At 49.2% G+C, this 16,242-nt stretch overlaps 1 protein-coding gene across 1 annotated transcript; it reads left to right on the forward strand.

Moving 5' to 3' along the window:
- The first annotated feature begins 11,691 nt into the window (after positions 1 to 11,691).
- Positions 11,692 to 15,821, forward strand: TOB1 (transducer of ERBB2, 1). Its single transcript, XM_055131181.1, has 2 exons — positions 11,692 to 12,019; positions 13,788 to 15,821. Exon 2 carries the CDS (start codon positions 13,950 to 13,952, stop codon positions 15,015 to 15,017), a length of 1,068 nt encoding a protein of 355 aa, XP_054987156.1. The 5' UTR covers positions 11,692 to 12,019; positions 13,788 to 13,949; the 3' UTR covers positions 15,018 to 15,821.
- The last annotated feature ends 421 nt before the right edge of the window (positions 15,822 to 16,242 follow it).

Here is a 16,242-nt window from a genome sequence, read left to right on the forward strand (position 1 = left end):
TGGGGATTATTAAAAAGTTCAACAATATATGGGCAATCAAGAGTCAAGGCATTCAAGGGGCCGGAGCAATAGCATATCGGGTAGGGCATTTGCCTTGCACGTGGCCGACCCAGGTTCGATCCCCGGCATGCCATATGGTCCCCCAAGCACTGCCAGGAGTAATTCCTGAGTGCAAAGCCAGGAGTAACCCCTGAGCATCGCTGGGTGTGACCCAAAAAGCAAAAAAAAAAAAAAAGAGTCAAGGCATTCAAGCCACCTTTAAAACACTGAGGTCCGGGGCTGGAGCGATAGCACAGCGGGTAGGGCGTTTGCTTTGCACGAAGCCCACCTGGGTTCGATTCCCAGCATCCCATATGGTCCCCTGAGCAGCACCAGGGGTAATTCTGAGTGCAGAGCCAGGAGTAACCCCTGTACATTGCTGGGTGTGACCCAAATAGCAAAAAAAAAAAAAAAAAAAAAAGAAGAAGAAAGAAAGAAAGAAAAACCCACTGAGGTCTGTTTGAGACGGAAATAAATGGCATATCGGAATCCTGATTAGCCATCTACTTGGCCCACAATATGCAAAAGACACTCACAAATTAAAGATGCAAAGACTCCCAGTGGAAACCTGGAGAGAAGGTGTGGGTGGACAATTAATTGGAATGTTTACAAGGGGGCTGGAGAGATGGTACAGTGGGGTAGGGCGCTGGCCTTGCATGTGGCCAGCCTGGGTTCTATTCCTGAACCCCTATGGTCCCCCAAGCCCCTCTAGGAGTGGTCCCTTTAGTACGGTGCTAGGACTAAACCCTGAGCACTGCCCAGTATAACCTGTTCCTCCCCATCTCCCATAAAAAAATTATATAAGGAGGAGCTCAGAGAGAGTGCAAAGTAGCAATTCCAAAGCTGGGAGACACAGCACCTGGAGTTCGGTCCCTAGCCCGACCCCCCCACCCCATCCCATGTCTGCTGTGTGACCCCAGTGGTACTGCCTTTGGGAGGTGCCTAAAGGTACAACAAAGCATGTGATCTCCCGAGCACCAAAACTCAGTGAGAAGCACCACCGAAGTGAGCCGGCATCACAGCTGCCTACCGTCAAGGCTGCATTGCTGCCAAGTGGACACAGCCCAGGCCATCACAATGACAATTAAAATAAAATGAGAAGAGGGAGAAAACAGATACAAGGAGCCTATGAATATGTGGAAGTATGTTCATCCTACATATAATCAAATAATTGCAAATCAAATCAGCCGACAGGTTCCATTTTGCCTCTCAAATGAGCCAAGAAGAGCAAAAAGAAGTCTTCATCGGGAAGGCTGACTCAGATGCTGTGAGACAGACCTTCTCTACTGGGAGTGGAAAATAATACAATCTTTCTAGAAAGTGGTTCATCATGGGGCATTGAGTGTTAGAAAAGGAATGGAGAGAGAAGACAACAGATAGGGCACTTGCCCTGCACATGGCTGACTCGGGTTTGATCCCCAGCATCCCATATGACCCTCCGAGCACCACCAAGAGTAATCCCTGAGTGCAGAGCCAGGAACAACCCCTGAGCATCACCAGGTGTAACTCCAAAGCAAACAAGAAAAGAGTTTTAGGAAAATATTTCAGGGGGCAGGAAGATGACTTAAAAGTATGCTTTGCATGCCAGAGGCCTGGGTTTAATTCCTGGCACTGCATTTCCCTCTGAGCACCTAGGGGAGAGGCCCACCAACACAGAAGCAGGAGGAGCCCCTCAGCACCTCAGAGAATGGCCCCAAAGGAAAGGGCTGGAGATAGTACAGGTGATAAAGCAGTTGCCTTAGATGCAGTCAATCCAGGGTTGTTTTTTTTTTTTTTTGGGAGGGGTCATACCTGGCGATGCACAGGGGTTACTTCTGGCTCTGCACTCAGGAATTACCCCCTCCCTGGCGGTGCTCAGGGGACCATATGGGATGCTGGGAATCGAACCCAGGTCGGCCAAGTGCAAGGCAAACGCCCTACCTGCTGTGCTATTGCTTCAGCCTTCAATCCAGGTTTGATCCCAGACACCACATATGGTCTTCTGGGCACCACCAGAACACCCTGAGCACAGAGCCAGGAGCAAGACCTGGGCATAGCCAGGTGTGGGCCAAAAACCAAACAAAATCAACAAAGGGAAGGAAGGAAGGAAGGAAGGAAGGAAGGAAGGAAGGAAGGAAGGAAGGAAGGAAGGAAGGAAGGAAGGAAGGAAGGGAGGGAGGGAGGGAGGGAGGGAGGGAGGGAGGAAGGAAGGAAGAGAGGGAGGGAGGGAGGGAGGGAGGAAGGAAGGAAGAGAGGGAGGGAGGGAGGGAGGGAGGAAGGAAGGAAGGAAGGAAGGGAGGGAGGGAGGAAGGAAGGAAGGAAGGAAGGAAGGAAGGAAGGAAGGAAGGAAGGAAGGAAGGAAGGAAGGAAGGAAGGAGAAAAGGAGGGAGGGAGGGAGGGAGGGAGGAGAAAAATTACTGACTAGGAAAATAGCTCAAGTGGCAGAGCACATGCCTAGCATGTGTGAGAACCCAAATTCACTCCATCCCTTGTGGAGTATTCACCACCCACAGCATCTCAGGTGTGTCCCCTTGAAACAAATCCCTTTCCTTCTCTTGACAGATACGTTCAGTTATAGAATATATTCATGTATGCCTATGCATATATTAGATATATTATAATCAAAGATGCAACCCAAGACTTTTAATTAAATATGACTTTCCAAATACAGTCTCAGCAACCTACTTGTCTAGCAATGATTAAATAAATTCAATGAGAAAACTAGGATACGGTGTATGCAGTCATGCAAATAAAGACTGGAGGGCTGGGGGTGTGGTTTGGTGACTTGCGCATGCGACTCCCCGGGTTCCACCCCTAGCACTAAAGAAACAAACAGAAAAAAAAGATTATGACAAATGCTTAGTGTCAGGAGAAAATATGAACAATGTGAGCTAAGTGAACTGCAGAAAACAAACTGCCTATGCAGGAGAAAATCATTCCGCAGGAAACGGAGCTGGTGCTTACAATAGTCTTCACAGCCTGGGGAGATTGAGGGTGATTGTTATTCTCTTTGTTCTCCAGATCTTCCACAATGAGCAATCCCAGGTTTGGGCAGAGCAGCCCTGATCATTCACCATCACCCCCCTTAAATTTTTTTTTTTTCTTTTGCGGTACTAGATCAAACCTGGGGCCTCGTGCAAAACAAATGTTCTACTGCTGAGCTACATCACGGGCCCAAGCCCTGGTCTTGTTGACTAGGAAGAAACATGTTTTTAAAAATCAAGTTCAGGTCTCAAAGAGATAAAGTTGGTGTTTCTGCTCAGCTATCGTTTGCACTTAAATGTGGCTTCAGAAGCAGGCTAGACCTCCTCGGTGGCTAATGCAGAGCACTTCCGTGACGACCTTGCCTCTGCCCTCCGTGATGAGTTTGCACTCTCTTCATGGCTATAAAAAGGCTGCTGCTGCTCCTGCCATCAGATCCACTTGAGGCAGCAAAAAGGTCCCAGTGGTGTTTTAAAAATATGCTCCAGGGCAAGAGAGATAGTATAGGGATTTAGGTGCCGGTCTTGCATGCAGCAGACCCTGGTTCAATCCCTGAAACTGCACATTATTCCCTGAGCACTGCCAGGACACAGCCAGGAGGAAGCCCTGAGCACTGCTTGGGTGTGGCTCAAAAACAAAACAAGTAGTGCAATTTTTTTTGACATTTCCTCTTCTAGAAGTGGTGGTGGGGTGGTCTGGGTGCTTTTCCCTTGCCACGAGGGATAAATTATCTTAGGAAAATAATCTAATCATCACTAGAGTGGTGCAGTCTGGCTTCTGAGCCTTGGATATCAAAGATGGTACAGTTCTTTGGCTCTTAGAATGCTCATCAGCCAGCATGTTCCTTTTAACTTTTTCTTTTTTCTTTCTTTCTTTCTTTCTTTCTTTCTTTCTTTCTTTCTTTCTTTCTTTCTTTCTTTCTTTCTTTCTTTCCTTCTTTCTTTTTTTTTTTTCTTTGTGTGTGTGTTTGATTTGAGGCCACACTGGCAATATTCAGGGTTACTCCTGACTCTGCACTCAGGAATCACTCCTGGTACTGAGAGCATATGGGATGCCAGGGGGATTGAGCCCTGGTCAGCCACGTGCAAGGCAAATGCCCTACCCACCATGCTAGCTCTATGGCCCTTTAACAATTTTTTTCCCAGAACCAGCTGCCATGTTGAGAAGCCAGGGTTACAGTGACGGCCCATAGACTGTGTGCATGCCTCCAACCCTCAGAGCCAACCAGCCTTCGCCACTCACAGTCCAGGTCTAAACATGTCAGTGAAGGAGGTTCCAGAACCATGCCATCTCATTCCGAGCCACTGCCCACATGTGGACATATCAGGTTTATGCACAAAAATGTCCTCCAGGGGCCGGAATCATAGAGCAGTGGGTAGCGCCTTTGCCTTGCATGCAGCCGATCCAGGTTCTATTCCTGATATCCCATACAGTCCCTGAGCACCACCAGGAGTGGATTCCTGAGGGCAGAGTCAGGAGTAATCCCTGAGCATCACCTGGTGTGTCCCCCCCCTCCCCCGCGAAAAACCAACTTGATTATCACCTTCAATGTACAGAGGGAGCCTGTGTTCATTATGGGCGAGGTGCTGAGCAGATGATTCCTGAAGGCTTCCAGTCTTCCCGTTGAAGCTCTGCTCCTTTATGAAGCTGAGTCCAGCTACCTCTCTGCCTGAACCCTGTCTCAGTTTCTGCCCTGCCAGGAGTCACATTCCATGCCACTCCGTCGCGTTTTATAAGGCAACCCGATAGTAAAGAGCAAAAAGCGCCTTTGATGAGAAAAGCAAAGCTTTCTCTGAAACCGTCCCAGCTGACTTCTGTTTATATCTCATTGACAGCACGGTGCCACAATGCCAGCCTCACTGCAATGAAGCTTGGGGGGGGGGGGGAAAAACGTATTTAGCTTCTAGCCTCTTTAGTAGGGAAGACAAGGGAGAGAGGAAGAGGCAAGGGAGATGAATATGTTAGCAACTGTCTGTTGCAACTGGCAGAGACATGTATATATATATATATATGCACACACATATATATGGTCTATTTTAATAAGCAGCAGCACAACAACAGATGCAACCTATACTTTCCGTATATGCATCCTTACCTAGAGTACCGCAATGTTCCTGAACACCATGTGCGATGGATGAAATCCAGCATTTATATTTTTAAAGTGCTCTAATAACATTAGCTTCGAGAACTTTAAATAAATGTTCTTTGTGTTTAGAATGCTAACACTGTATCACTCCGAGAATCTGTAGCGAGAATATCTGGCTAAAATTAAAATCCTCGTCCTTGGCAAATGGCAGGAAATTTCCAGATTCGGTTTTGGACTTTTGTTCATCAAGATAACAGGGAGTGAGCAGGCTTTAAGGAGATATTTGCCCAGATGACGTGGCTTCAGTGGAATGGCCTGTTCCAGAGAGAAATGGGTTTATTTCAAGTTAGCTAGCTATCTTTCTTTTTTTTTTTTTTTTTTTTTTTTGCTTTTTGGGTCACACCCGGCGATGCACAGGGGTTACTCCTGGTTCTACACTCAGGAATTACTCCTGGCGGTGCTCAGGGGACCATATGGGATGCTGGGATTCGAACCCGGGTCGGCCGCGTGCAAGGCAAACACCCTACCCGCTGTGCTATCGCTCCAGCCCCAGCTAGCTATCTTTTAATTACAGGGGCAGGGGGTGGGGGTGAGTCACAGCTTACTGTGCTCAGGGGCAAGTCCTGGCTCTCTGCTCAGGAGTGACCCCTGGCAGTGCTCAGGGGACCATATGTGGCACCAGGATTCAATTCAGGGTGGAGACCTCTACAGCCACATTGAAGGCAAGTACCTACCTCCTGCACAGTCTTCCCAGCCCCTACCTCTTTTTTTTTTTTTTTTTTGAGTCACACCTGGTGATGCACAGGGGTTATTCCTGGCTCTGCACTCAGGAAATACTCCTGGCAGTGCTCAGGGAACCATATGGGATGCTGGGATTTGAACCCGGGTCAGCCGCGTGCAAGGCAAACGCCCTACCCGCTATGCTATCGCTCCAGCCGCCACCCCCCCCCCCCAGCCCCTTCCTCTTGTTTTACTTTGCTTTGGTTTGATTCCCCTTTCATCTTCTAATCACAAATATCTGTGCGCCTGTCAATTTGGGAGAACACAGGTCCCTCCTCTAACTAACCCATATCAGAAGCCCCAAGAACCCAGCTTGCAGTTTCTTCTAGTCAAAAGTGTGGGTCTTGGGGCTGGAACGATAGAACAGCAGGCAGCCAAGAGCCAGGTTCGATCCCCATCATCCCCGATGGTCCCTCAAGCACAGCCAGGAGTAATTCCTGAGTGCAGAGCCAGGGGTTAGCTCTGAGCATTGTTGGATGGACCCTCCCCTCAAAACCAAATAAGCAAAAAGAAACAAAAGAAGTCTGTGTCTCAGCCCTTCTACTTTTTGAAATATACCCCAAGGGTCCGAAATACAATGCAGAATTGGCATGTGCATCCCTGTATTCATTGCAGCACTATTGATAATAGTCAAAATCTGGAAACAACCATGTGTCCAAGAACAAATAACTGGATAAAGAAGGTATGGTCTATATAAACAATGGAATACTACTCAGCCCTAAGAAGAGCTGAACTCATGCAATCTGCTACACATGGATGGATGGATCTGGAGAGTATCATTGTGGAGTGAAGTCAGGAAGAGAAAAACAACACAAAATGATCTCACCCCTACTCTGGATATAAAGAAACATAATAGGGGAATAACAAATGCCCAAAGGCAAGAGAAAGAACTTGAGAACTGATTTCCAGTAGGAAGTTTGCTACTGGGTGGGGGGAGGGAGAACAATATGACATTGGTGACGGAAAGTGGTGACCGTGGTGAATGGACGGGTGAAAAGGGGTATTAAAGTGCCTCCAGAGAGGCAGACTGAGGGGAGGGTAACTAGGGACATTGGTGGAGGGAAGTGGGTGCTGGTGAAAGGGACGGGTGTTGGAACATCGCCTGCCTGAAACCCAATCATGTATAACTTGGTAACTTTGTAACTCACAGTGATTCAATTAAGAAAAAAAAAAAAGTGCTGGTCTACCTTTGTGAAATGTTTGTGAAAGGACTGGTTTACTTCTCATAACTCCATGCTTAGCTTAATATTGTCTCTTATTTTTTATTTTACATGGGGCTGGAGAGAGTACAGCAGATAGCTTGCTTGCCTTGCATATGGTCAACCTGGGTTCAATCCCTGACCTGCTCCCTCCCCTGCCTCCCCCCCCCCCCACTGCCAGCATACCACGAGTAAATCCTGAACACTGACGGGTGTGACCTCCCCACAATTTTTGGGGGGGTCCCACCTGGCGATGCACAGGGGTTATTCCTGGCTCATTCACTCAGGAATTACTCCTGGTGGTGCTCAGGGGACCATATGAGATGCTGGGAATCGAACCCGGGTCTGTTGTGTGCAAGGCAAATGCCCTACCCGCTGTGCTATTGCTCCAGCCCTCCCACACACAATTTTTTTTTTATATTTTAAATTTATTTTTTGCTTTGGGGGCCACACCAAGTGGTTACTCAGGAATTTGCCAGGGGCGGGGAGAGGTTGGGCTTGGGGGCTATAACCTGTAGAGCTCAGAAATTGGTGCGTGGGGTTGCTGCTGGCGGTGCTCAGGGAACCATGCAGTGTTGGGAATTGAACCCAGGGCCTCAGACATGCAAAATACTAAGCCACATTCTCGACCTTACTAACAAATTTCGGGAACTTGTGTGCTGTGGATTGTGTTGCATAACTGTGTAAACAGTGATCTTCAATCGCTCGTCCACAGAGCAGAGCCCTGGCACCTGCCTGCAGGCGTGGAGGTGGAAACCACTGCTCTACCAGCTCGGTTCTAACAGAGGGTCTGTGGACGGGCAAGCAGGACAGGGGCCGGCACAGCAAAGAACTTTTCATTCCTACCTTGACTAATTTTCAAATAAAGGTAAAAGACTGAGTCCAGGGGCTGAAGCGATAGCACAGCAGGTAGGGCATCTGCCTTGCATGTGGCCGACCTGGGTTCGATTCCCAGCATCCCATATGGTCCCCTGAGCACCACCAGGAGTAATTCCTGAGTGCAGAGCCAGGAGTGACCCCTGTGCATCATTGAGTGTGACCCAAAAAGCAAAAAAAAAACAAACAAAAAAACTTGTTAATTGTGAGGCCCAATATCCAGTTCTTCCCCCCGCCCCCCGCCTTTTTTTTTTTTTTTTTGGTTTCAGAAATCTAATCACTGATTCTGTCCATGATTCTGTGTAATTCCGAGGCAAATTCTGAGGTCAGTGAGGCCCTTAAGGGGTCAATCTGACAAAGGGAATTAGATGCTGAGGGATGGCTTTGTCGGAAAGGTGAACGAGGGACATGGAGTTTGAGATGTGAGCCCTTTCTGCCTTCCGCTGTGGCAATGATTGGGGGGAGGGGGTCTCTGCGAGTCAGGCATCAGGGCACAGTGCCCACACGCTTCGCTGCAGTGCTCACAGGAATCACACACGTTCTTGATGAGAGTCGCACATCTGGAACTGCCCACATTTCGGTTTTGGTGCTGGGTTGACAACTCCAGGGCACAGTATCGTTCAGACACACTTGGGAGCGAAGCCCCTGGGGTCCCAAACAGCTAGGGTACGTGGGGGGCCCTCAGGAAGGAGGCTTTCGCCACTGCATCCTCCCTGGGCCCCTGGGTTTCTGTAACTGAAAGAGATGTTAGAAGTTATTGCATCAAATCCACTTCATAGCTAAGAGAAGTCAAAGCTGACAGAAACAGGTGTGAAGTTCAGATCTCCAGATGCCTGCCCTTCAGCACTTTCCCCAATTATCCACGGGACTTCAATAGATGTAGGTTTCCATTTGTCTTCTGTTTGAAACCCTCTCAAATCATGCAATCCTTTGCATTTTCAACATCTATATACGTCTAATTTGAAAATTCAGTGAACTGCTAGTTTTGGGACTCAACCCATACCTAAAGGGTGATCAGGCTCAAATTTTGTTTTGTTTTGGCTTTTTGGGTCACACCTGGCAATGCACAGGGGTTACTCCTGGCAGTGCTCAGGGGACCATATGGGATGCTGGGATTCAAACCTGGGTCGGCCGCGTGCAAAGCAAACACCCTACCTGCTGTTGCTCTAGCCCCTGGCTCAAATTTTAAACCTGGAGTGAGAGGACATTCTGAAGAGACAATTAGTCCTTTTTCTTTAGAGCATTCTTGAAAAGTAAATATCAGCTTGACCCAAAAAGCAAAAAAAGAAAAAAAAGTAAATATCAGCTTGAAAATAAAAATTACAATACAGCTATCTTTAGTTATCTTCATTGCACTCAAACCTAATATACTCCCCTAATCAGTGACATATTTCCCAAATTACAATTTGAGAGGCATGGTCCAATCCATGCTCCAGCAAGCCCAAACTTTTGCAGTCAAACTTTTGCAGCACAAGGGAAATCCAAATACCTCTCTCTGAAAGTCACTTTCAGAACATCCTACCTACTTTCTTGCTCAACTAATTCTATTTCTGTGTCTCTATTTCTCTTTTGGATAACCCCTTCTATTTTATAGTCTCTGTCAAATTCCATAATTCTATTTCTAGTTTCAACTAAAATATACTTCTGCTTTTTCTGCACTCAACTAATCACAGAATTTTTAATAACACGCTTTTAATTTGAAGTGGAATGAACATCTAAACTTTTTTTTTTTTTTCAAAAAAGGAAGAGCCCTCCATGAATGATTTACATTGCAACTGTTTGTAATGGAAGGAGCGTTTTCATTGAAGGTACTTGTCATACTTTCACAACCCAATCCCCTTCTTCCTTGTTTACTACTAAAAAGGGCAAACTCCGGGGCCCTGGGTTGACAACTCTAGTGGCCAGAAAACGTGCGTTTTTAAGGCAGGTCTCTGAGTGAGCCCCAGCACCCTGGGAGTGACCTCCAAACACCAAGCCCGAGAAGCACCCGTGCCCTCACCCCACCCGCCAGGGGTGACCCCGAAACAAAAGGCTGAGTTTTAGAAATCTGTCCAATAAAAGGGAAATCAGTCACCAGAGCCCATTCATTCTATAAACCCACCTTTTCTCTAATTCTCACACATTCGGTGCCTTCAGAAGTGCGTGTGCGTGCGTGCTTGTGCGTGTGTGCATGCGTGTGCGTGTGTGCAAGAGAAGATGAGGGAAATGGTTACCACCTTATTTTTGTGTCGGGCAAGCCACAAGCTTCCAGGCCAAACAGCTAGAGCGGGCTGCACCCGGGGAACACAGCGGCTCCGCCGAAACCCCGTTCCCCGGAGAAGAGCTGCCGTTAACCCTCCCTGCAGCTCGCTGGGCGTGCGGACCCCTGCGTTTGGAGGGGAGGCGGCTCCCCAACTGGTGCGCTTCCAGGAAGCGCTCGCTGCGTGGAGAGGAGAGGGCGCAGGGACGCGCGGCGAGGGCCGTTTCATTCATTGCTCCTCGCCCCCCTCTTCCAGCCGGCCCTCGCCCGGCGCTCGCCCCTTCTGCCCGTGCGAGTTTGACGTCGGTCTCCAGGATACCAGGCAGCCAATCGCCAGGCAGCTGGGGGCCCAGGCGGCCAATCAGGCGTCGTTGCTACCTGTGAGTAATATTTTTAGCCGAGAGGGACGCTCAGGTCCACTCCCCACGTAACTTCGTGTGTTTCCTCGCCGCGGGTTGTGAAAAGGGGCTCTCGCTCGCCGCCCTGCAGCCCTCTCCCCTTGCCCACTTTTACCCGCACAGGGTCCCACCGAAAAGGGGCTTAAACGCACATCGCGGGGAAGCGCCTCGTTTATTTCGTGTATTCACGCTCGAGGGGCTGCTGGAAATAGGCACGCACACCTATAGGCTCGGATCCCTGTGCCTTTGACACGGAGGCCCGAGCGCGGCACTTTGGGAATAATATGTGACTCTTCTTACAATCTCAAGTCGCCCCGGTGTCCGAGTGGCCGCAGGCTCGCACGGGGAGGTCTGATGTGGACTCAGAGGCGGTTAAACTGTCACCTGGGCGGGAACTGGGGCCAGGTGGGCTCCCTTCCCCACCCCCAGCCTGGCCCGGCAGCTTTGGATTCTGCAGTTGCCACTCCAGGGGTGGCAGTTGGCCTAGACCCTTTCGTGATTAATATTCAATTAATTGGGTGCACGAGTCGCGGTCACCGTTCTCCCTTTCTCCTCCAGGTGCACTGGAGGCCGACCGGATAGCTCGGCCCCAAGTGGGATTTTCCTCGGCATCATCCCACTCGGCTACAGCATTTTTGTAAACTCTTCCCTCCCTTTGGGGCTTCGGGCTCTCCTCCCTGCTTTCCCCAGTCGCTCCGCCACCTGCTCCGCTCCCCTCCCCCTTCTGCCGGGTGCTCTCCGCCTCGCCCGAGCGTCACCGCCCCACCTCGCCGCCGCTGTCACCCTCACTGGCACGGCGCTTCTCCAATCGCCCTCCAGATCTCCCCTTGAGTCCCGCCTCCAAGGGCACCAGCTCATCAGCTCATTGGCCACTCTGGAGGCCGAGGGGGTGTGGCTCAGCCCAGCCGGGCCCTCGGCCGCCCGTCATGATATGGGCAGCCGGGACTTGGCCAATGGCGTCGCGGGGGCCGGGCAGGGGCGGTGCCGTCCGACGCGGCTCCGGGGTGCGGGGTGGAGGGCGGGGGAATGGTTACGCCGTCCCGAGCAGTGTGACGCGGGCGGGCGCGCGCGCGCCCCCTAGGGGCGGGGCGGGGGAGGAGGCGGAGGGGGGGGCGGGGAGGAGACTATAAAACGAGAGGCGGGGCGCGCGCCGCGGCAGAAAGAGCCAAGCTCGGGCCCGGCGCGGAGTGGCTGCAGTTCGGGGACGCTGGGCCGGGCATCGGGCCGTGTGGGAGACGTGGGCGCGCTCGCCTGACCCCGACCTCGCCGAGTGCCCCCGGCCCCCGCTCGCCCTCCGCGCCTCCGCCCAGCCCCGCCTGGCGCCGGCCGCCGCCGTGCACCCAGCTGGCCGGCCTGACCCTCGCGGCCCCCCGCCCTGCCGCCCCTTCGCCCCCGCCCGGCGGCCGGCGCTGTCGTCGTGGAAGCAGCCCCGAAGCAGCCCGTAAGTACCGGGGGGCGGCGGGCGTGGTCCCTAGGAGGAGGAGGAGGAGGAGGAGGAGGAGGCGGCGGCGGCGGCGAGTCCCCGGGGCTCCGCAGGGCTCGGGGGGTCCCGGGCGCCGGCCGCTCTCCGCGGCTCGGTCGGGATCCGGGTCCGAGGGTTGGGGGGGCGCCGCCGCCGCCGCCGCCGCCGGGGAACCGGCGCTCCCGGGGCTCTGGCCGGCGCCCAGGAGCCTCGGGGCGGGGAGCGGGCAGCGGCGGGTCGGGTTACGGCGGGGGGAGGGGAGCGCTGACCCGGGCGGCCGGCCCGGGGGTCCCCCTCCAGCTGCCCCTGCCAGCTGCCTCGGTCCCCGTCCCCCCGCGCCTCCTCCGCCGCCGCCTCCTCTCGCCGCCGCCGCTCTGCTGGAGCGCTCGGGCTCCCGGAGCTGTGAGCAGAAATCTAATGAGAGCCGACTGGCTGTTTATGTAATTCTCACCCGGCTCTCGAGGCGTTGCTCCAAAACTCTACCTCGCGCCGAGCCTGGATTTCGCTCGGCTGCACCTTGAAGCCACTTGGCTTCATCCCGCCGCCTCTTGCCCCGTAACTCTGGCTGGGTTGGGTTGGGTTGGGTTGGGTTAGGTTTTTTGGTGTGTTTTTTTTTTTTTTTTTTTGGCTCGGGGAAAAGTGTTTGTAGTTGCAAGGCAGCCCCGGCATCCTCCTCTTGCCTTTTGTCACCCACCACCACGGCTGTGGAAAATGGAACAGATGGGTCAATAGCATATTTTATTTATTTATTTATTTAAAGGTCCTTTCCAAACAACCTCGGTGTACAAATAGATCCCCTTTGCAAATATCTTCTGTTTGCCCTTGATCTTTTCTTATCCCCACCCAGTGCTGATCCAGCAAACGTTTAAAGGTCGACCTTATCATACACGCCTCTCTGGCTGTTCCCTTATCGGGAGGGAGGGAGCAAGGGAGGTGGTTCTGAAAATCAGAATGAAACCTAGAAATGCTGCCCTTTAAACGGAGTAATCAATAGTTTGGAAAGGAATCGTGGCTTTGGTTACAACTTGCTACCAAAGCGGTTATTTGGAGACTTTGGAAAAAGAAGGGGGTGGCGGGGGGCAAGGAGGAAAAACAGCACAGGGGAACTTGATTATTGTGTGTTTTTAATTGAAAAAAAAAATGAAGACCTCAACTCTGTAGGAGAATTTGGTTCAAAATTCTTTCGAATTTGGTTCAAACTTCTTTCGTTCACTGCGATGTCCACTAGCTTAGGGTTTAGTACTTTAGAAGTTAAATTTTCTTAACTTCTCAAATATCTAAATGTTTACGATAGGGCAGATTAAAATAGTACACATCCAAAATAAACTAGAGAGGATTCACATCTATGGCGAATAGGAATGTGGCCAACTTCTAAAACTGACATATACGTGTGTGGAGGTGGGTGGATGGGTATGTTGAATATAGTTTCCAGTAAATATGCTTAGGAAAAGTCAAGGGAAGAAGGAATAGATTACATATTATGGAGGCGTTTTTCTTACCTAAAACGATTCAGAAACAAAATAAGCTTAAAAATATATTAAAAACCCTAAGTATTTCCAGGAGATATTTTTCACTTTAAGAAACAGTTTTCTACTGTACGCTCCTTAATTTTGTGCCGATTATATTTTTTAGACTTTTGAATTTATTCAATTTTTTTCAAAAGTAAGGTTGCTTTGGGGGTTTAAAAAATAAACATTATATCCATCTTAATTATACATGTCTATTTTTGTTTTTGCTTTTTTTTAAGGAACAAGACGGCTCAAGGTGAAGGATAATCTTCTAATACTGGCACTTTGAATGAAAATTTATTTCTTGGCCACAAACTGAACACTTCGTGTGTGCGTGTGTGTGTGTGTATGTGAGAGAGTGAGGGAGTTGAAACACAAACTTAACTTTGTGGCTAGCAGCTATGCAGCTTGAAATCCAAGTAGCACTAAATTTTATTATTTCATACTTGTACAATAAGCTTCCCAGGAGACGTGTCAACATTTTTGGTGAAGAGCTTGAAAGACTTCTCAAGAAGAAGTATGAAGGGCACTGGTATCCTGAAAAGCCATACAAAGGATCAGGGTTTAGATGTATACACATCGGGGAGAAAGTGGACCCCGTGATTGAACAAGCATCCAAAGAGAGTGGTTTGGACATTGATGATGTTCGTGGCAATCTGCCACAGGATCTTAGTGTTTGGATCGATCCGTTTGAGGTTTCCTACCAAATTGGTGAGAAGGGACCAGTGAAGGTGCTTTATGTGGACGATAATAATGAAAATGGATGTGAGTTGGATAAGGAGATCAAAAACAGCTTTAACCCAGAGGCCCAGGTTTTCATGCCCATCAGTGACCCCGCGTCATCCGTGTCCAGCTCTCCCTCACCTCCCTTCGGTCATTCTGCTGCTGTCAGCCCTACCTTCATGGCCCGGTCCACTCAGCCTTTAACCTTTACCACTGCCACGTTTGCTGCCACCAAGTTTGGCTCCACCAAAATGAAGAACAGTGGCCGCAGCAGCAAGGTCGCACGCACTTCTCCCATCAACCTCGGCCTGAATGTGAATGACCTCCTGAAGCAGAAAGCCATCTCCTCCTCCATGCACTCTCTGTACGGGCTCGGCCTGGGCAGCCAGCAGCCACCGCCGCCGCAGCCGCCGACACAGCAGCCGCCGCAGCCCCCGGCCCAGCCGCCGCCCCCGGCCCAGCCGCAGCCGCAGCCGCAGCCGCCGCAGCAGCAGAAAACCTCCGCGCTCTCCCCTAATGCCAAGGAATTTATTTTTCCTAATATGCAGGGTCAAGGTAGCAGTACCAATGGAATGTTCCCGGGTGACAGCCCCCTCAGCCTCAGTCCTCTCCACTACAGCAATGCCTTTGATGTGTTTGCGGCCTACGGAGGCCTCAACGAGAAGTCTTTTGTAGATGGCTTGAATTTTAGCTTGAATAACATGCAGTATTCTAACCAGCAATTTCAGCCCGTTATGGCTAACTAAAGAAGAAGAAGAAGGAGAAGGAGAAGAAGAAGAAGAAAAATGTGTCTGACAAGTTTAAATACTCGGGCTCAAGGGGGATTTTTTTTTTCTCTCTCTCTCTCAACCTCCTTGTGATTGGTTTTTTTTTTTTTTAGGCTTACAGTAAGGATACATTCAGGCTTGGTTACAAAAATAAAACGCATCATTTTTTTTCATTTGCCAACCAAGCACAAAAGTTATTTTATACTGACTATATTTGAAAGTATACTCTCAGATATGGCCTCCTACAGTATTCGAGATACAAGCAAAGGACGTGGCTGATTTTTTTTTTTTTTATAAAAAAATTGGCACTAATACGTGGGTTTGTTGGTCTTTTCTAATTGTATAATTTAATTTACTACAAAGTTTGTAAAATATCAGAGGATATATATATATTGTTTCTACGACACGGCGTCGCATTTATATCTTTTTACTACAGTGACCTGTGACAGCACCAGCTTCATGTTGTATTTTTTTTACTGAAATTGTAAAGTATCCATCTTAAAGACATCGATTCTAAAATTGTGTACAGGATATTCCTTTAGTGGTGGAATTAAAATGTACGAATATTTGCTTTTTCAAAAAAAATGTATTTTCTGTTAAAGGTTTAAAGATTTTTGCTATATATTATGGAAAAAAATGTAATCGTAAATATTAATTTTGTACCTATATTGTGCAATACTTGAAAAAAACGGTATAAAAGTATTTTGAGTCAGTGTCTTATGTTAAGAGGGACTGAAATAGTTTATATTAAGTTTGTATTAAAATTCTTTAAAATTAAACACGCTTATTGTGGTCTTTGTCTTTAAGCCTTTGTCATAGATCTAACTCGGGAATTATGATGTTGTAAATGCTAATGATGCAGAAAGGTCTGACTCACTGAATCACAAAGGAGTAATGGAAAGCAATTGCCCTATTAGTGCAACTGATAGTAATTCCACTAAAAATGTTGCCACATAAGAAGTTGTTCTATCAAAACTTTCTAGCCAATGCCTGGCACAGCTTCTGGTTTTGTTTTTAGCAGCTCTCCCCATTTGACATCTGCCTTCCCTGTGACAGGGAATTCTGCTAAAGGCTAGTCAACCCTATGTTGTGGCAAATTTTTTAATGCGGTAATGCTGACAACTAAGAACCCAGGGATAGATTGAAAATCAATCATGTAATCTGAGGATTTCTTTGAAATAAATAAGTAGTTCAGAAAATCTAT

Source organism: Sorex araneus, chromosome 3 (assembly GCF_027595985.1).
Source record: "Sorex araneus isolate mSorAra2 chromosome 3, mSorAra2.pri, whole genome shotgun sequence".
In the NCBI taxonomy this organism is placed as follows: Eukaryota; Metazoa; Chordata; class Mammalia; order Eulipotyphla; family Soricidae; genus Sorex; species Sorex araneus.

Bases quoted from the DNA above. Each gene is read 5' to 3' on its own strand.
- TOB1 (XM_055131181.1), top strand. From the start codon at position 13,950: ATGCAGCTTGAAATCCAAGTAGCACTAAATTTTATTATTTCATACTTG.